This window comes from Canis lupus, chromosome 17 (assembly GCF_003254725.2).
Source record: "Canis lupus dingo isolate Sandy chromosome 17, ASM325472v2, whole genome shotgun sequence".
NCBI lineage: Eukaryota > Metazoa > Chordata > Mammalia > Carnivora > Canidae > Canis > Canis lupus.
Window position 1 is genome coordinate 46,184,982 of NC_064259.1, and position 22,449 is coordinate 46,207,430.

At 32.4% G+C, this 22,449-nt stretch overlaps 1 protein-coding gene across 3 annotated transcripts in view; it reads left to right on the plus strand.

Annotated features, from left to right (window-relative positions):
• Positions 1-486: 486 nt before the first annotated feature.
• The window catches only part of LRRTM4 (leucine rich repeat transmembrane neuronal 4), a 706,001-nt gene continuing 684,038 nt past the window's right edge, over positions 487-22,449 (plus strand). For 2 of the 3 annotated variants that reach the window (XM_025453735.3, XM_025453737.3), the window contains exons 1-3: positions 490-788; positions 1,092-1,242; positions 3,060-4,606. In XM_025453735.3, the coding sequence (XP_025309520.1) occupies positions 1,239-1,242; positions 3,060-4,606 (1,551 nt within the window). In that variant the 5' untranslated portion in view covers positions 490-788; positions 1,092-1,238. Of the gene's footprint in view, positions 789-1,091; positions 1,243-3,059; positions 4,607-22,449 lie in introns of all 3 variants that reach the window. The other variant, XM_049095672.1, reaches the window with a different exon arrangement.

Consider the following 22,449-nt stretch of genomic DNA (forward strand, 5'->3'; position numbering starts at 1 on the left):
GATCTAGACTGTTCAATAAAATGTGCAAAATTGCAGAATGTATTTAATGATCAAAAAGTTAGGAATTTAAAAATAAGACCTAAAAGTTTAAAAATGACTAACTGTAAACGTGATCTAATTACATTTTCCCCTTAAATATGATTATTTCTCTATGTGGTTTGCTTAAAAATAATTAAATAAATAAAGGCACAGCAACAAAAACAAAACTGAAATTGTCTTTTGAAAAGAAAGATAATAAATACGTGATATGTACAGAAAAAAAAAAGGGCCAAGGCAACTTTTAAAAACTGCTAATTGGATAATATTTAGAGAGCCAGTATTTTACTCAATATTTAATGTCACTGAATGGAAATCCTTGTCATAAGCTTTTCAGACTATATACATATTATTGTAGAGAAAAAAAAAAGTGATCCTGTGCCTTTAATTTCCCTTTCTGAGAGAAGGAAGGCTGCACACCACTGACAGGCTCACTTGTTCCCGTCTTTAATGTGCAATCTGTTTTCTCCAGCGGAGGGCACTCAGTGTATCACAAACTCAAGCATTAGCACCAACAAGCTCTGAGCATCATCAGTCTCTGGAAAGCCTTCTGAATTAGACAAGGGCTGCCTCTCAGCACAGCTACAAAACACTTTAAACCTGACCAGCTAAATGGATAAACCTAGCCTGCATAGCTTTTAAACTGGGGTCTCATACAGCACAGGAGGCCTACTTGCTTCAAGAACTGAAAATCCAGAGGATGAATTGCTTTATCTGGGAATGGCAAAAGCCAGCACAATAAGGAATGCCAGGTATTCTGAAGATTTTTTTTCTTTTCTTTTCTTTTCTTTTTTTTTTTTTTCTTTTCTTTTTTTTTTTTTTTTTTACCTCTCTTTTTACAGAGAAGTTGGTTACCTTTGAAATGGGCTGTAGCTTTTTTGCACAGATTGCCAATTACTGCTGATGGGTCTCTGGTGAATTACACAATGGTCCTCAGAGCCTAGAGGCCCTCCCCCTCCCCCCCAACGGCTTCCTTTCCCTGCCCCCCCATCCCACCCCATGCTGATTTTTTTCATATATGTATATATATTTTTTGCCTGTCCTCTCCGGGGAAGTTTGTATGGGGCTTCTAGCTCACATGCCGGATCAGAATGGTGTGAATGACAGCCGCACTGTGTCATGAAGGTGGTGGTGGTTTCAGCACGAGAGACCAAATAAGAAGAAAGCTGAGAGAGGGGGGAACCGTTTTCGGATGACAAAGGATGGGTAAGTGAACTTTTGTTTCCTTCTTTGCAAAGCTGATCCTCTTGGCTTCCTATTCTCAGTCGTGGCATTAGCTGATAAAAGACGGGGAAACAGGCAAAAAGCAGCAGCCTCTGAGTTTGCCAGTTGACTCAGTATAGTTGCTATTATATTTTTAGATCATTTTCCTTTTAGTAGTTTTTTTTTTTTTTTCTAATCCATAAATGCATAACGCGGACTTAAACAGACTCTAGAGAAATATCTTTAAGGCTGTCTCTTGTGTGTGTGTTTCTACAGCTTGGGAATTAAGCATGAGATAAATACTGTGTTTGGTTCTATTTCTTGATAATATTAACCACGCTTGTATTTCTGGTCGCTGTCAGGAAGATTGTTAACACTTTACTGCGTGTCTGTAGGGGTGGGGTCGTTACTTTATCAGAGGTCGCACAAGGGGTTGTTTTATCTCTGAAGCTGTATCCTGAACACAGCTTCCAAATTTCCAGCAGTCATTTGCCAGTCTTATTTTTTCAAGTGTGACTGGCTTTTTTCCCCCCTTTCTCCTGTCTGGAAGAGCTGGAATGTATTTCAATGAGATTGTAGCTGGCAAGAGGACAGAGAGCAAGATCGGGTTTCAAATTAAAAACAAAACAAAACAAAACAAAAAACTGGTTGAGTAAAAGAAGGAGAGTTTTTTGATTAGAGGTTTGGCTGATTGCTTCTTGGTTAAAAATGAATATTTAAGAGAAATAAACTGCAGCACACAGGTTTTTTCCCCCCTACCGCTAATAAATAATAAATCTACTGTTGGCAGAGGAGAGAAGCCCCTTACCATGCTATGACTTGGAAATGCCAATACATTGCAACTTTGCAGGTTTTCTGAAGTTAATAGAGGTAGGGGAGGAAAAAAAAAAGTCAGTGAGAAATTTGAGCAGGTCGGGATGAAGGGGAGGAGGGGACTAGTCAGTCTACTGCTTTACCTTGTTTATCCCCCAAATTTGCAAAAGCAACTATGTTAAAAATAAGAGCAAAACTAATACTACACAAGATTATTTTGCATTTTATGCAAATACTTAATAAGAATCTGACAATCTTAACTTTGGACTGTTCTGTGTTACCAGTAGTTAGGGCTCTGAGCTGGTATATCACTGGGCAGGAGAGCCACAGTAGGCAGAATTTCCTGAAAACTGAGAGCATATATGCTTATTAACACATTGAGACTACCTCCCACTGTTATTAGTCTTCATACCATGCTTCATTGGCTGCCCATCCTAGTCCCAATGCCATTTTTTCGGAGCCCATGCATTGTTATTCCATTATGCAATAAGGATACAATTTCAGGCAGAGCAAACTTGGGTTACCTTGACAGCTTACTGAAGCTCTCTTGTCAAATCAAAGCCTGTTTGCTTAACTACGAAAGATGTACAAGTACGGTGTTTTCTAAGTCACATTTTTGCCATTACCAGAAGACTTGGTACTCTTCCTTTTGGTACTGATGTTCGACAGAGTGACTAGCCAAATATTGTTATTCCAGTGTTGGCATTAAGTGATAAGCAGGCTGTGTGCTCTTCAGTGTTGACGAACATATGAACTCAAGAAACTCGGGAAGGCTTTTCTTTAGTTCCACGGCACTGTGGTGATTTGAAAATCAAGGAAGAAAGAAGGAAACCTTATGATAGCAAATGTACAACACTGAAGAAAATAAGACTTCAAATGCTAAATACGTTATTTGTATATCAACTGTCCCATTACTACACGAGATGAAATGCCCGATATCGGTAAGCTGGTGGTGATTTATATTAATAGTTTTACAATGTGCATTTGTCTTCTTTTTAATATTGTAGGTTTCCATTTAATTACGCAGCTGAGAGGCATGCGTGTGGTGCTAGTGCTACTTCCTACACTGCTGCTTGTTATGCTCACGGGGGCTCAGAGAGCTTGCCCAAAGAACTGCAGATGTGATGGCAAAATTGTATACTGTGAGTCTCATGCTTTCGCAGATATCCCTGAGAACATTTCTGGAGGGTCACAAGGCTTATCATTAAGGTTCAACAGCATTCAGAAACTCAAATCCAATCAGTTTGCCGGCCTTAACCAGCTTATATGGCTTTATCTTGACCATAATTACATTAGCTCAGTGGATGAAGATGCATTTCAAGGGATCCGTAGACTGAAAGAATTAATTCTAAGCTCCAACAAAATTACCTATCTGCACAATAAAACATTTCACCCAGTTCCCAATCTCCGAAATCTGGATCTCTCCTACAATAAACTTCAGACATTGCAATCGGAACAATTTAAAGGTCTTCGGAAACTCATCATTTTGCACTTGAGATCTAACTCATTAAAGACTGTGCCCATAAGAGTTTTTCAAGACTGTCGAAATCTTGACTTTCTGGATTTGGGTTACAATCGTCTTCGAAGCTTGTCCCGAAATGCTTTTGCTGGCCTCTTGAAGTTGAAAGAGCTCCACTTGGAGCACAATCAGTTTTCCAAGATCAATTTTGCTCATTTTCCACGTCTCTTCAATCTCCGCTCAATTTACTTACAGTGGAACAGGATTCGCTCCATTAGCCAAGGCTTGACATGGACTTGGAGTTCCTTACACAACTTGGATTTATCAGGGAATGACATCCAAGGAATTGAGCCGGGCACTTTTAAATGTCTACCCAATTTGCAAAAATTGAATTTGGATTCCAACAAGCTTACCAACATCTCACAGGAAACTGTCAATGCGTGGATATCATTAATATCCATCACTTTGTCTGGAAATATGTGGGAATGCAGTCGGAGCATTTGTCCTCTATTTTATTGGCTTAAGAATTTCAAAGGAAATAAGGAAAGCACCATGATATGTGCAGGACCTAAACATATCCAGGGTGAAAAGGTTAGTGATGCAGTGGAAACATATAATATCTGCTCTGAAGTTCAGGTGGTCAACACAGAAAAATCACACCTGGTACCCCAAACGCCCCAGAAGCCTCTGATTATCCCTAAACCTACATTTTCCAAATCTGACCCCACCCAGCCCACCCTTGAAACACCAAGCCCTTCCCCAGGGTTTCAGATTCCTGGCACAGAGCAAGAGTATGAGCATGTTTCATTTCACAAAATTATTGCAGGGAGTGTGGCTCTGTTTCTCTCGGTGGCCATGATCCTCTTGGTAATCTATGTGTCTTGGAAACGCTACCCAGCCAGCATGAAACAACTTCAGCAACACTCTCTTATGAAAAGGCGGCGGAAAAAGACCAGAGAGTCTGAAAGACAAATGAATTCCCCTTTACAGGAGTATTATGTGGACTACAAGCCTACAAACTCTGAGACCATGGATATATCCGTTAATGGATCTGGGCCCTGCACATATACCATCTCTGGCTCCAGGGAATGTGAGGTATGAACCATGATCCTCCTAAAAGCATTTCTACTGCGGGGAAGGAGAGGTAAATGTTTGAAGCTCTAGAGGTGTCTAATCACTAGAAAGATTAATGACCCCTTTTGCTTTTGGGTTTTTGCTCAGTGTGAGAGGTTACTTAATTAAATTACAACCACCAGGAAATTGACTGTTTTTTTGTTTTTGTTTTTTTAATGGTTGAAACTTGAAGGAAGTTCATTCAAGGATGAGATTAAGTTGGAATAAAACACTATGTTAAAACATCTGTTTTTTTTTAACAGTTTGTATACAGGGGTTGGACTTAAAAACACACATATACACAAAACTCTTTTCATTCTAAAATTAATGTCTGGTTCTTGTTGTTTGACTTCTGTAATGGAGTAAAGAAGGAGGGGCCAGCTTAATTTAAAAACAAAGTGATTTTACCAAAATTCCAGGAGGTAATGAAGATTTAAACCAAAGAGCAATTTACCCAAGGGTTGATTTTGTTGTAAATTTTTAGTTATACTTAAAGCATGCAACAGGGATCTCACAGGGATAACTGTTTCCGTGTTACTTGCCATTTAGTTATATACCAGCATAGAGAATGTCAGAGGCCTATTGTGTAATTGTATTAGGCCCTTAAAAGATGTCTTTCTTCTTTCCTTCCTTCCTGCCTTCCTTCCTTCCTTCCTTCCTTCCTTCCTTCCTTCCTTCCTTCCATTTTTTTTTATTATTATTACTGGACATATATCACTTTTCATAGGTTTTCTTAAGTGCTGGCTATTTGTATGTAATCACAATGAAACTTAAATTCCATGTTTTGGCTATGTCCCTGGTAACTAAAATCAGGTCATGATATTGTGGATGATTTAGCAATAACATAATGACAGGCATAACAGGGACTGTTTGTCAATGTTGCTGTCATCCCCAAAAGAAATAATGTGTATTCTTGTTAAACTTATCCAAAACTAAGTGATACAAATATTTATAAATAAAGAGAGAGAGAGATTTGAGTTCCTGGTATTTCCCCTTTCTGTAACATTAGCTTCAAATGAAGGCATTCCATGTTACATTATTTTCATTTTCATGAGAGAATATGTTTGGATCCAATTTCTGATCATTTACTTTTAAAGATCACTTACACTAACATGCGTAGGAGTAGAGAATAGTCACAGATTTCCAACCTGTTGATAAGTAGTACTGGATGCAAATTGTTCTTTGCTTGGTAAAGTTGATCAAAAAGTACAAAGACTGTGACTGCCAAGGCCTTGTTACTAGAATAAAGTAATGGAGAAAGAAAGTTCTGGCAGTATGTTGTTTTAATATTCAATTTTAGATGGTTAGTTTTTCAGAGGAAAGTTTTCATGAGTATTGCATGAGTATTTCTCCTTTTATTACTAGTTATAACAGTTGGAAAAAATAATTTGCTCTTTGATAATATATACCCAATCTCTCTATAGTCCTAAAGGCAGATGCTAATGAAATGTTTTCAGACAAGGCACTGAGTTTAAATATTCTCCAACCTAGTAGAATTTGAAATACTGAGCTATTCTTGAGAGTTCATTTTCTCCTTTTTGTATATGATTGAAAATAAGAAAAGTAATCCCAGATAATAAATCCCTAAAAAAAACCTGTATGAGCAATTGATATTGAAATTAAAAAGAATAAAAGATTTTGTATAAAAGTCTTAACAAGGCTTGATGCTTTTGTTGCAGGTTGATATTTATATAATATACATGAATATTAGTAAAAGAAGTTCATCCATCTTGTTTTATTCTAGGTTCTCTTTATATTTTGAGATCCTCTTAAAGGCTAGTAACATAAAAAAGAAAGGAAAAATCCAGGTCCATTCATTCATTTTCTCTTGACTTTTGTCATAGAAAAGTGATTTTTGTTTATAATAATCACCAAGAAAGAAGAAATATTTTTTTTTAAGAAGAAAGATTCTTAAAGAACTAGGACTTGAGTATAGTCTAAAACTTTTCAGAGACCTTTAGTTCCAGAGATTATTCTTTCAAAGACCTTAGGCTTTATCATGATAGGAAGAAAATAAAAGCATGTTTTATTCCATAAAAATATGAGTATGTCAAAACACATTTTGATATTATATATAGTTTGTAGTGGGGAGGTTATGGTCATGAAATTGCAGTGGTATTATTATTGGAGATGAATGTGGTGTTAAGACATTAAATAACGAAGAATTTAATTAAATATTGTAATGAAGAAAGTTGAAATGGCAACCCTGCTGAAGTAGATCAAAATCTCCATGCCATAAAAAGTGGAAAGTGGTAGGCTATACATCTAAGACCATTAACTCAAGGGGTCCAATAAAGCTACATTTGAGAGAATGTTAACTTGTTTTGAAACACAAACACATCAGAACATTGCAGCAACCACTTCTCCTTTTTATAGGATGTTCAATCTATTACAGTTATAGGTAGATACAAGAAATGAGAAAAGGCAAATTCTTAGAAATTATGATTGCAGACATAACTCCCCCTTATGTCTTTGTCACCATGGAGTAAAATTTCTCCTGTTGAGAAAGTGTCTCTACAAAATGAAGCCAGGAGAAAGAAGTGAATTGTCCAAGTTTGTGATTTCTTAGGAGTATAGAGGTATGCTGAGTTGTAGTCTGGTGTTTTTGTAAACGTCACATATGAATAGCTTAGAAAAATAAAGAGTCATTAACATTTATAATACAATTTTGTGAGGTAGGCTTTTTCTTTCAATTCAAAACACCAAACTCTACCCAATAAAGCCATAAATATTTAATTAGGAATCTTAGCACTAAATGCTAATTTTCTAAGACAGTGCCTTGAACAAAACCTGCATTAAATTGAAAATTCCACTTATACAACTGTTACATTTAGTTATCATGATCTAAATATGGTTAAAATATTCATTTTGTCTATTCCTTTTAAGAAGGAAATAAAAATATCAAGACTCCTAATTAGAATGGTGTCTGTGAGCTAACATACAAATATAGCGTTCAATAAGTGAATAATTTGGTTATATTCTCTGTAAGTTTTAGTTTTGAAAATTCCACATGCACATTTGAGGCTAATACTTTGAAGAAGATAATTATAATACCTTAGGCAGTAAAAATCTCTTATATCTATAAAAGAAGAATAGAGTAGATAGTTGTGAATAATTAATATGATATATGGCACAATTCTAATAGATACATACATCTTAATCATGGTACTTTGAGTGGAGCAGTGTGCTTGGTTGAACTGAATCATTTAATTTGTCTGTCCTCAATATGTGCTTAGAAAGAACTTAAAGCCAAAAGGAAGCTTTGCCTAAAGCTTAGTAAAGTATTATTAAAAGAGAAAATTGCCAAAAAAGAGAGAAAATTGCAATATGTACTTTTGAAAATAGTTTGTGAAACTTTGCATAGCTTTATCTCACTAAAAAATATTTATAAGCATTATGAAGTTACTTTATTCTGCCTACCAGATTTTACTTAAAATTTATACAGAACAAAGTTTTTGAATGCTTGGGTTTTTTTTTGTTTGTTTGTTTTCTTGTTTTTTTAAATATTTTATTTATTCATGAGAGACACAGAGACAGACATAAGTAGAGGGAGAAGCAGGCTGCATGCAGGAAGCCCCATGTGAGACTTGATCCCAGGACTCCTGGATCACTCCCTGAGCCAAAGGCAAACACTCAACTGCTGGGCCCCCCAGGAGTCCCATGATAGCCTGGTTTTTCAAGGATATGTTCTATCAAATGAAAATAGCAAGGACCTTTTAAAACTAGTCATTGTGACTATAGGAAAGAAGAGAACACTTCAAGTTTGTCTTGCAAATTAAAAAAAAAAATGAAATTGGTAAAACCTTAAAATGAATGAATAAATGAAAGTGGTCTCTAAAGAAATCCTCCATCCAAAGTATTTTAAAAGTTAACTAATTGAAATATAAAATTTAATGATCTCATAATGCTAAGAGTGCTGCCATTAGGAAAATGGGAGTATAGGAGACATTAGATATATATTTTCCAATATTTGATATTTTAGTTAAAATTCTTCAAAATCAAGTAAAATATAAATATAATGGCTGTTATTGGGCTTACATTATTTCTTTTACTGCTGTGCAGTGGGTGGTATAGACCATTTCTAACAGTTTATTTTTATTGAATGTATTATATCAGATCCAAACTATTGATTTAAGAGGGATTATTATTTCTACACTTCAGATATTGGCATTTTCAACCATACTAGATGAATTTCCAAGAACTAAAAAGCATGTTCAAAGAGGATTTGTAAGTGAAGCAGGCCCAATATCCTTCAGTTTAATTTATACTTTACCAGTACAAAAGTATAGAAAATAAACTTCATTTTGGTGGCTTACTACTGCCGTGTTATGTCAAAATGTTATAATTGAAACTCTACTTTGTACATTCACATGAAGTATATTTATGTGTGAGAATATGTGTGTGTTTGTGTGTACACATGTGTACGTGTTCATATACACAGAGAAAGAAATAGATTTCCATTAAAATTCCTGTCTATTTTAGACATTTGAAATATTGGTGAAGGAATCCTGTGTTATAATTACCAGAATTTGTTAGTCACGAATATACTTTTTGATAAATGTTGAAATCTCTCAAAAATTATTAGTATCTCATGTCTAGGTAGTCTTAATGTTCTTTTTCAAAAAACAGAATTTAAACTACACATTGCCATTTTTGGTGTGACTTTGGGCTAGTCACTTCATATCTCTGTGACCCATCACTAAATGAATATATGTAATTAGCACAATATATCCCAACTCAAAGCATTCCTCAGACTACTAAATTTTGTAAACTCCCAGCAGTCATTCCCAGGACTAAAAGAGCAAAGGATATGGAGGAAAAAATGAGTTATTTATATTCATTGTCAATGAGAAAAGAAAGAACTTCTCTAGTTAATAAAAATTGGCATACTCAGGTGAGGAACATTATAATTTCTTTATGCTTGAGGGGAAAATGTATAATACACACGCATGCACACATATGCATACATGCAAGCACACACAAAAATTTTTATATCTTTTAAATTCTGGCAAGTAACCAGTTATTTTGAAAACATTTAAAATATGACTGATTTTTTAAAAACACTATTTTCTGAATTTGATTAGGTTAAAATCTATTTGTGAATAGAGTTTTCATTAGAATCTGCAAATGGTAATCGTAAAGAGTGACAGCTTCCAAGAAAGCCTGACATAGTTAATTTAGGAAAGATTTTAAACTGATGATAAGGGGTTTAATTACCTTTTTTAGAATAAGTTTGCATTAGCATGTCATGGACAAAATTTTAGTAAGTTATCAAATTGAAAAGTCTGACTATGCTATGGTCAGGAATGTACAGCTTTTGACATACCCCAGTAATCTTCATATGATTTCAGAATTTTTCTTCTTGACACTTTTCTATATTGAATAAAATCTAGTCATCCTAGTTCTCAGGAATTACATTTATAGATAGCTTTATGTATTGGGAGTTGCTCAGTAATATTAGCATTGGGGACTTGGTGACTCATCAGAATTTTCATATCTCTAGAGTTTCATGAATCACTAAATCAAAGTGAAACACTTGCAACCTGTAAATCAGACAATGGGGGAGATTTGAAATATTTGTGCATATTTGAATCAGTGAAAAGCATGGAAGTGATGTTATATTTTAAAAATTAAAATTGCTTTTTATAGTACCAAAAGAGGTCTCATTCGTCAGGTCAATTTAACAAAATCTCAGTATTTTAAAATGAAAGAGAAATTATGAGGGTATTTTTCTTGGCACTCCATAGGCCATTAAACATTTAGCTGTAAATTAAAGAAAGTTGAGAAAAAGCACATTATTTCCTGTGGTATCAAAATCACTGGCTTTTTAATAAACTGCTTTAATATGCTTAAAACTTCTCAATATATGCAAATGCTATGATTCATACTCCTGCTAAATAGTTTAAAAAATAATGTTTTCATTGTCAAAAGAAATTAAAGTTAAACAAATGTAGAGGTAGGAAAATTGTTTTTTAAGAGTAAGATGTTTGACTTTAAGCCAAATCTTACATACTTATCAACTTAAGGTTTGGGAGTGAAAAGCCAGCAAAGCTGATATCCATTAATGAATGGTTAAAGGAATTATGAAAATATTTTTTAAAAATCAGAAATAACTTGTCCAAAAATTATCAATAAGTTTGACTAAAAGGAAAAAATTGAACAAAAACTGTTGCCTCGATATCAAATAAGTAGTAAACACATGCATAACTAAATAAGATTGTGATATTTAGCATTATTGTTTGCATAGGGCAATGAGATTTTATATTTTGATATTATATAAATGGTGTTCTTAAATATAAATACAAAAGTAACTGAAATATAATTGTGTTTAATCAACCATGTGCAATTAAATACCCATATACCCCACCTAAATATTTCTGAAGTGCTAAAATGTATATTGCACACAAATATTAAAGTAATATATATTACAGTCTTCAATAGACCCTGTTCTTTATTACTTGTCCCATTCATATGAATTGCCTCAAAAGTAAATATTTGGGCATGACATTAAAAAAATTAAAGCCATCAAAATAATTTTGTTTCTTCTGTCATTTATCATGGTTGTTTTCTGAATCTTTGGATGTCCATACTACCATCTCTTGGAAAGTTCTATTCTCTCCTTTACTTCAGTCTTTATATTTACTGAATTCTCAGACCTCAAAAGGGTAAAGATATAATCATTAAACCTAGCAAGAAGTGTCATCTTTTTCTTTTCTTTTTTAAATGTAAATTCTTTCTGTGGAAGAAAGTAAGATACATTACACATTTTTATCACATTGGTTTTAAAGAAAAATTTAAGGTAAAGGAAAACTGTACTGATAAAACAAAATTTCCTGCATAAATTTATGTCATTTTTACCTAGTATTTCAGTGGTTGCAATCTTCAAATCCCATTGAGTTTAAAAACTTAAAGAAAAAATTATGCTTTATTTAAATATTCAATGCAGGCAAGCTAAAGTGGATTTGTTTAAGAAAACTCACTCTTTTTTAGGATCTCATAAGTGAATATATACTTCCAAATAGGAATGTGTATGGTCATGACTGATTTCACTTTTGGGTCATTTACAAGGTTAGTGCAGAACTATATAGACACGGACTTTGGGATAGCTAATAATATAGACAAAGGAAAAATACCTGAAGTTATTTTATTTAGTCAGTTCTATTTAATTCATATCACAGTATATTTTCATTTTAGAATAATAATTTTGTTTCACTGTCTTCTTTTAAAATTAAGTATCATCATATAAAGCATTGAAATTACACCGATTTTTTAAAACCAATGAGAAAGTCTTTGAGTTTAAATTCTGTGCTTGTTTTTAATTCCTCCTTCCTCCCCCCAAGTCACATTTACTGAATCATCAGTTCTTTCATTTTGCCTAGTTATCTAGTTATTTGCAAGGGTAGGAATTATTGAAAGTTGATTTCTTGTTTCCTTTAAGTACCTCCTATTAAATGCATTTTTGTTCAACTGAAGCCCTGAAAATATTGCTTGTTTGTTGCAGCTTAAATTTAATCATGATGCATTTCACTACTAAGTTTTTGATACTTACAATTTTAAATTGACACCAATATTGTTAAATATTTCTAATAAGACTTAAAAAAGAAATAGAAATTAATTGTGTCTGAGTCTTTTTTAGTATGATCTCCACAGATGAAAAATTGTTATTTTCTTCTGTGTTTATAGGTCTGTAAAAGTCTTAGCAGAGAGATCAGCCTTAAAGTACTTTAGGTTGATGGTCAAACCATAGTATGGACCAAAATTGCATTGGTCCAATGGTTAGATCAAGGGGTGAAGAAAAGGTCTGGGAGACTTGAAACTGACTCACTTTACTTCTGTAATATTGGACAAGTAAATATGTATCTGACCTTTCTGTGATATAATTTTTCCATCTATTGAACTGGGATAATAACTTTCCAACTAACTTGTTGAAATGATTAATGAGCTACTATTCGAAAACCACTCTGAACTCCTCCATAAAAAGCTTCAGTGTAAATATAAATGACTATTAGCCATAAGCCCTACTGTCTACTGAAAAATGCAAAATACATTGTGGCTGTATTATTTTCATTGTTATTATTAGTTATAATGATGGTTATAATACTCCCTGATGTAGAAACAAGTGTTGTGGTTACATTTTTACTAAAGTGAATAATAAACCTGACCTTTCAGTCCCTTGTCTGAGCTGTAATTTAGTTTGGGTACCAGACACACTAATATATAAATAATACCTCAGGATTTATAAAATACTCCCTTGGCTGAACATTTTATTCACATTTCAAAGAAAGTAGCATTTACAGTTCTTTTATTAGTATTAATTCTAAGGAAGAAATGGGTTATAGAAACAACTTATAAATTTCCATTCTGATCAAGTATTGTCCTTCAGTTCATTTTCTTAACAAGTGGAGACAATTTTAATTTCCCCAAAGTGTTTATGCATAACAAGAAGTTAATATATATTTTTCAGAAGACCTGATATTTCTCTAGCAAAAATACATAATATTTAATGCTTTGATGTACATAAATATTTATTGTGGTTGAATATAATATGAGCATTTATTTTTGAATAAATAGATTATTATATAATTCCTATTTTTGTCCCCATACTCATAATATATTTTAATGTGAAATACTTTTCTTTTTGAGTTTTCCCATGGAATACCTCCTGTGATCCTATTGTGTGCTGTGAAATAGAGGGCACTACTAGTGCAGATCCTTAACAAAAATAAATACCCCACAGACAAAAGACAAAATTTTATCTTTCCTGGAGAAGGCAGTAAGTTATTTTCTTTGTGATTGGAAAAGCAGAGTTATTCCCAAATGAGGATTCTTCCAGTCATTGAATATGTCTCTTCCAATTATCTATTCTGGAACTAGGGATATAACTACAGGATGGGACCATGGATCCACTGGACCTGAACTAAACTCCATCAATCACCGTAAGCCCCTAATCTAACTCTGGGACCACAGTGAAGTTTTGAATCTGCAGGAATTAGTATTACTTCCAAGTTAATGTCCAGTAAGCCCCCAAAACTATTATGGCACTTTCCCCATTGCACAGTCACCTTGGTAAATAGCTGTTTGTTTCTTTGGGAATGGTTAGGAGAAAGATTAAGAGTATACCTTTTGACAATGTAGCTCCATCTTTCCTCAAAGGGATCTGACCTTTCACTCAAATTTTTCTGAATCTGTAAATTGGCTCAAGTCTGAGAATTGATTATGGGGCCATGACACTACTTTCATGACTCAACTTATACTTCTGTTCACTTGACCTAGATCTGACCTACTTATACTGATCATGTAGGAATTACTACAAATGTACTTTTTTTCCTAGGGACCCCATGTTCAAATAGACAATTCCATGGGTCTCTTGAGTCAAATATTTTGATGACCACTTTGACTATACTGTCTCCTATGGTAACTGTGCCTATCTTTTCTTTGGTAATTAAGTGCTAACATTAAACCCATGCCACCTGGGGATCTCATGTTTTCCCGATGAAACAGGAATGCCAATTCAGTGCTAGCTATTCCCACTGGTTTCTGATATGCCACAAAGAGTGACTACAGAGTCATTAGCTATGAACTTACTATTCTCAAACTCTTTCCCCTCTCCAGTTGCCAGATAGTGAATCCATTTTATACTCTTTGGATATGGTCTACAGAACTCTAACCAGAATATTTTTTTAATTTTTGAGATTCACTGCTTAGATTCTAATCTTGAAATTTGAAGGATAAAATAATGTTATTTATCAATATAATATTTTAATAACTTTGTAAATCTTAATCTCTTTGGCTCTCTGTCCACTCATGGTTTGTGTTTCCTCAAATGACTGGATGATAAGAGATGACTTTAAATCAATATTCCAACTTTATGCTCTTTAAATTTGACATTCCATCCTCCTTGAAAATGTATATAAATTCTTCACCAAAAAATGAAGTTTGGCAAACATCATTGGCCTATTGAGATAATAGTATCCATTCTCTTACTGCATTTCTTACTGAAAACTTATTGGAACATAGTTATTAACTACATATGCAAATATAATATTTTATCATTGTTATCAGAATAATTCTACTTTATAGATACTAAACAATTTCTGAAATATGAGATATAATTTTGTGTGTTAACCTGATGTATCTTATTTGTTTTCCAATATTTTCTAATTATAAATGACTACTTCTTTCAAAAATTCTGAAAACATGAGGTTATTTACAAAAACAAAATAAGTATAAAAAATTTTCACTATGCAGTGATAATATTTTTAAAATTCTTCCATTTTACTTATATGTACAGGTAGTGTATTATAAAATTAATTTGGCGCTGAAAACTGTATGTACAGATTTATATATTGTTACTTTAAGGTTCACATTTTGTGATAAATAGAATCACTGCTTAAAATACTGTGTGTTGAAACTACATTCCTGAAATATGCCATCTTTTACCTAAGTCGTCTTTTTTGTTGGACATTTATGCTGAATTGTTTTTACTGTTAGAATAGTTCTACAATGACATCTTCGTTTAGGTAGATTCCGCGAAGAGAAAATACATAGCCAAAAGAATGAAAACTTTAAATTTCTTAAGTCATATTGCTACATTATCCCCTAAAAATATATACCTATTTGTATTAACACATGCATTGCTTAAGATTTAACATTTCCCCACATACACACCAACATTATATATTATCTTTTATTAAACCAGTTGACACATTATTTTTAGTGTTTAATATTTACATCTTTAACCTTCACGTGTTAGACTTTTTGTTGCAATATTCTGTGTTGTTTGGATATCTTATTTTCAAATATGATATATGAACAATCCGTGAGGTCAACAGTATTTATTATGTTCTCTTAAATTGATTTTATTTTTAGAAAGGTCTTTCCCATCTTGTATGTAAGTAAACATTCACTATGTTTTGATCATTTCCTCTATAGGTTTATTTTTATATTTAATTCTTCAATCTACCTAAAAAATACTTTAATATATAATGTGAAATATGGAACTAATTTGTTTTTTCCTCACTAAAGAATTACAATTTTGTCAGTATGTTTTACCTTATATTAATGTAAAATTTTCATATATCCATGTCATTTTTGTGTTTCTATACTTTGACCATGTATTCACTATTCTTGTATCAGAAGCATATTTTATGCTAGTATGATTTTAAGATATATTTTAATTTTTACAAAGGAATCTTCTACTAAATTCCACATATATTCTTAAAAACTATCTTGGTTATTTTTTGCTATTTTTATTTGAAATTAAATTTTACATGTCTCTCTTCCTCCACTCTCTCTTTAACCTTTATCTTCCTGAACACACACACACACGCACACACACACACACACAGAGTATTTTGACTGGGATTATATGGACCTATAAATAAATTTGGAAATAATTGATATCTCTACTGTTGTCAAAGTGAAATGTTAAAAAAAAAAAGGGAAATGTTATGGATAACATAAAAGTGGCATAGAGCTCAATTTGCACCACCTATTTTTGTGTCTCCAATGAAGATGAGTTGATTTGTTTTATTTTAAAATTCTAATGCATATATAAGACCATAAGTGTATAGATGCATATAAAATTATTATCAACATTTTAACAAGTCCATTAATTTCAGGAGACAAAAATAATTTTTTTTTAATTTCTAGTTCAAACATAATTTTGTAAAACATTAACTGTGTTAACTTTCTAAGAGTTAAGATTTCTTATTTTTCTATTTGTATTGGCTAAATCTAGAATATCAAACAATTACAGTGATTTTAAGCAATATTTTTTGTTCCTGATTTAATGGGACTGCCTTTTGTGTTCTTTTCCATTTCATCATTCAATTTGTTCATTCTCCTATTTATTACACAAAAAATGTATTGTTTACCTATATTGATAGGTGTTAATGCTAGGCTCAATTCTTTTGTTTACAACAGCAGATACAATACTTTGTTTTAGGTAAAAATTATCACAGTTTTCATTATACCTATAGTCTTATTTATAAAATACACATTGATCAGGATGGACATTACGTTTCATTAAATGACTTTTGGAATTGTGTTTTTTTTCTCTTTTTGTGAGGCATATCTTTCCCTCCCACCTTCTAGTTATTGGCTTTATGAATTGCATATTTTATTTCCTATTTTTAAATGTTATTTGCATTTCTGGAATAAATTAAGGCATTTCTTTCATAACATTCTTTCTTAAATCAGCTCTCATTGCGTCTACCTTTATCTTGCTTGCAATCTTAAAATTCCTGTTAATTAATAAGGCAGGATAGGATGGTCGATACTATTCCCTCTTCATCAGTTGAGTTATATTTAGTATTATCTCTTTTTCTAACTTTGAGATGGTTAAAATAATATAGACATTAACTTTGCCTTGAAATTTGTAAAACAGGCAATGAAAACTCCCTTTGTATTGTCCCTTTGGGGATATAATACTGAGAAAACATAGATTCTATTCAGATTTGTTTGCCTTTTGCTGTCCTTGAGTCAGAATTTGGACTTACAGTTTTCTAGAAAAAATACCCGTATTATTGAAAATGTAACATATATAATGATTTTTATTTTATGTAATAATTATTTATTCTTAAGCATCTTCCCTAGTCATATATTTGTTCCTTTAGTCTCTACGGACCACCATACTAAAAGCTATAAATGAGGCAGGTGAGTATCTTTGATGCATATTCCTATAATCCAGAACAAAACCCTCAAATCGTTAGATATTAGATGCACATTTTCGTTAAGAATGTAAATTCCTTAAAGATACAAAATTTCTTTAGTCTTTTTTAATATTTTAGTTGTTAGTTTATTTTTTTCATAATTGCTAAGGATTATTGGATTTACTGCTATTTAAGAAGAACGGGAAGAGAATTACCTTCAAATTATAGGGAATTATATCAGTTTTCTTTTTCCCAAGGAATTAACATCGCCTCTGAATGAATCCCTCTACCAATAGGCTCTGATGTTCTAATGATAAGTTTTACCTTATCATTCTGATCTTACCTTTTACTTTCTCATAAAGCCAAATTATTCCTTTAGTCTGATCAGGGTCAGCAAAATATTTCTGTAATGGGTTAGATCATAAATATTTTAGACTTTGTGGGCCATATGCTTTTTGTCACAGCTACTTAACTCTGCCATTGTAGCATGAAAGCAACCATAGAAAAGATGTAAAGGAAGGTCACATCTGTGTCCCAATAAAACATTATTTACAAAAACAGGCTACACTCTGGCTCGTATTTTACAGTTTGCTGACTTGTAATCTGGATCATTATCATAGGCTTTTAAAGACCTTGGAGTCTTACCCTCAAAATAAACTACATAGAATTGTCTCCTAACCTGATATCTTCCTTTTTATTGTCCTTTCTTATTCCTCCCCTTCATGGAAAATCTTTCTAAAAGATTCTACCCAAGTCTACCTTTCCTCATCTATCATTTAGTTCTTCAACCCACTACAGTCTGTCATCAGAGCTGAAAGCCATCAAAACAGCTCTTGCTAAGTTTGTCACTGACTTCATTAACACTAAATTTGATGGCTGTTTTATTCTTGCTTTACCTTGATATCTTAACGTTCAACACTAGGCCTTTTCATCTTCAAATGTTCTCCTCCTTGGAATTCTATACAGGGGCTATTCCCTTTCCATTTTATCATGCTCCTTTTTCATATCCTTTGTAAACTAAATATTATGTTTTCTTTATGGCTTCATCCTTGCACTTTCTCTACAACCCTATATTCATTCATTCTCTCCCTCTCCTTCCTCTACTCTCTTTTTCTTTCTTTTTATTTTTAGATTTTATTTATTTATTCATGAGAGACGCACAGAGAGAGGCAGAGACATGGGCAGAGGGAGAAACAGGCTCCCTGCAGGGAGCCCAGTTGAAACTCGATCCCAGGACCCCAGATCACGACCTGAGCCAAAGGCAGACATTCGACAACTGAACCACCCAGGTGCCCTCTAAACTCTCTTTTTCTTTCTGCATGAGAGAGAAATAGACAGTGTACTTTACCATTTTTTTCTACTAATAAAGTTATTCCTTAATTGTGTGACCTCTTCTCTGAGTTCCTTACATCTATAACAATTTTCTATTTGGCATCTGACGTCAAAATATCTGTACTGTAACGCATTTCCAAACTAAGTCGTGATCTTTTCTTCCAAGCCTGTGTTTTTCTCAGTGGTCCTTGTCTTGTGAATGAAACTATACATTGCTGCAAGTCAGAATCCAAGGAATCACAACTGACCCCATCCTCAGCCTTACACTCCATAAAAAAAAATCCATTATGAAGTCCTGCTGATTTTGCCTTTTAAGAGTCTCTTAAACCCATCCATTCTGTCTTCACTAGAGCCACATTTTTGTCCTGTTTAGTCTCCATAACTGATCTCTTGCTCCATTGGATTTATGCTCTACTTTGCACACAGGTTCATCTTTTAAAATGAAAGCTGTTCACATCATTCTTCTCCTTAATTTAAAGCTATTTAGTGGAGTCCTGTTCTTAGAATGAAAATGAGAACATTTAACATGACCTTAGAATCACTGATGAACTTGTCCCTGCCTTACAGATTGTTTTCACATCACACACCCCTTACTCTCAAAGGTCCATCCCAGGAGGCCTCCACACTCTTTACACTGGCCTTCGTTCTTTTCCCTCTTGCTTGTCGAACTCTCTCCTTTGACAAGATCATATATAAGTCCAGCCCTAGGTACTGCTCACTTCACTTAGTTAATTTCCATTCATCAACTCCTCAAGACATTGCTGAAATCCTTGTATTGTCAAACCACAATATTTTATTCTTGCTCACCATTACTTCTTTTTTCTTTAATAATGATTTGATTAATATCTTTCAATTCTGTCTATATGACTATTTTTGTTTGACTCTTTATCTTCAGTGCCTCATTCCATGTCTTATATGTTTATTGAAAGGACATTTACTGAAAGAATAATTTTTTTTTCTGAAAAATTAATAAGCTTATTTCATTATTTGAAGTTTTAAACTATAGATAAATTTTATGGTATAGGTTTTGGAGTAACCCATTTTTAATATATATTTTACTCACTGATTTGTTTTCATTAATATTCCATTTTATTATATAGTTCATGTTCAATATGTCAAAACATAAGGGCAAAAATGGGAAAAATAACCTTAATATAAGCCTTTTTTTTGCCATTTTCCTAGCATATTTCTATATTTTTTGTCATACAAATAATGAAGCAAATTGTTTATAATCTGTTATTTTTACTTACTCTAATGTGAGTGTATTTATACATCAATAAGTATTCATCTACAACATAATTTTAGTTAGTGGATAATTTTGTATATTACTTTACTGTAAACAGATTTCAGTTTTGTTTTAGTGGTTGTTTTGACATTTTTGACATAAAGAAACTTAAGATAGCCACCCTTGCATTATGTCTTTCTAAATACTTAATGCTTAAATATCTATAATGACTTTTCAAAATCATCTTCTTTTATTAAATACTTGAAAAAATTTTGGCAATTACCTATTCCAGTTGAGATCAAAAAGTATTTTGTTGTTGTTGTTGTTGTTTTTTTAATATTCATCATTTTACTATTGATATATATAATTTCTTACATTTATTTGGCCTTTGTATATTTTACTTTCTGTATTTTATGTTCATGTTCTTTGCCAAGTTATTTTATTGATTGATTTGAAATTAGTTGATTAATCCTTTAGCTTTATAAACATCACAGATGGTTCTTTCAGAGCTTGTCATTTGTCTTTTAATTATTTTAGGTGGGGTTTTTGACTGTGTAATTTGAAAATTAATTTCATGTATTTAAATTCTATATTTTGTTTTATTGTTTTTTTGGTATGGTGCAAATGTTATCTCCAGAAAATATTAAATAAATAATCATATTTATTTTCCTCTAATAGCTTCATGGTTTTATTTTTTGCATGCAAATCATTAATCCAACTAACTTTTGTTAACAAAAATGTTAACCACTTTCCAAAATTCACTTGTCATTTACTCATAGGTATGGCATGTTGTATTTGTGAATTTACAAAGCACTTAATATTTATAGATACCTCTATTATTTAATGCATATATATTTATGTGTTATGTGCATGGATTATATATTCACATGTTCCATATATATACAAATATATATGAATATGCATGTGCTTTATTAAACTTTTTATTTTCTTAATCCTTTTATCATTCTGCTTATTCAATATAATAGGCTAAGATATGTTTCATTATCCATATTTTAAAACTGTTTTTGGTCATCATTTTCCAGTTTCTATATTTAATTATAATTACTTATTTAATTTTAAAAGTTGCTATATATATGTGTGTGTGTGTATATATATATATACATATAAGTGGTTCTTTCCCACTATCTTGTTTTCTATTGCCTTTTATCATCTCTAGAACCATATTCTAGAAATAAAACATTGTTAACACTTTACTCTGTATTATTCTGGATATTTTCTGTGCATATATAAATGAATACATTTTTTTTCTAAATAATATTATACTAACTGCACTGATCTAAGTTCTGTTTGTATGCTTTGGATTTATTTGTTTCATGTAATATATCTTGGACATTTCCCCCTGACAGCAAATAAAAATCTACCTCTTTGTTTTTAATTTATTAAAATGGTTCGCTAGTGGTAGACAAGTGAGATGTTTGATGTTATGGAGATAAATCTTAGAATTATTATGTCAGTTCTCTAATAAAATTTGTTTGATGCATTTTTTGGAATTGTGTTATTTTTAAAGAATAGCTGGAGTGAATTAATATCTTTTAAATTCTAAAATTTTTAATCTTGGGATATGATAATATTCTAATGTCTATTTGTGAGTTAAGTGTATCATTAAATACTAAAATATGCTGAATAAAGGAGAACATTTATTTCTCTATATTATAATTATTTTATTTTGTTCCTAATATGAATATGATGAATTTTTATATTTCAATAATTTTTTCTATCTGTTTTTTGCAGTGACTCATCTAATGCAGAGTTGTGTGTATATGTGGGGGTATATTTTTTAATATGCCTATTGTAATCAGAAACAATATATTCCAAATATTAATTCCAATCATGTTTCAGTATATTTTCTTTGGTTTAAGAAATAGGACTTTTTTTATCAATTATCTCTCAACCTTCCCAGTGGTTAAGCTTCACATCCTCTATTTTATTAGTCAAATTTTTAAAATGATGTTGGCTAATTAGGAAGCTCTGAGGGTGCTCAGCAACATTCTCTTCTCTAACCTCCATAATATTCTTTGAGGAGGAAAAGCATTACTGTGGATGATTTTGGCCACATTAAGGAGTGTTCAAAGTGATTGAGAAGTGTTTATAGTTGATAAAAAGGTTCTTCTGGGAGAAGAGAATGCAATAACATAGCCTGGCAGCAGTTCTCCAATGAGTGGGACGTAGACTTAGACAAGATGCTCTGAGCTGTATTATTTTCTTCTTTAGTAATTTTTTATTTTCTTAAGATGTTACTTATTTATTCACGAGAGACACAGAGAGAGACAGAGACTTGGCAGGGGGAGAAGCAGGCTCCCTGTGGGGAGTCTGATGTAATCCTAGGACCCCAGGACTATGACCTGAGCTGAAGGCAGATGCTCAACCACTGAGCCATCCAGGCATCTTCTTAGTATTTATTTTTTATTTTTTATTTTTTATTTTTTTATTTTTTATATTTTTAGTATTTTTTTAATTAGGTTTCTTCTAGCTCTTATTATTTTTTGAGTGGAGAAACCAAAGAAGCCAAAATAAGCACATGAGTTTCAGGCAAAAAGAGGGGTGGTCTGTTAAAGTTTTTCAGTAGGGTCTATTTAATGAAGCCTAGGCAGACT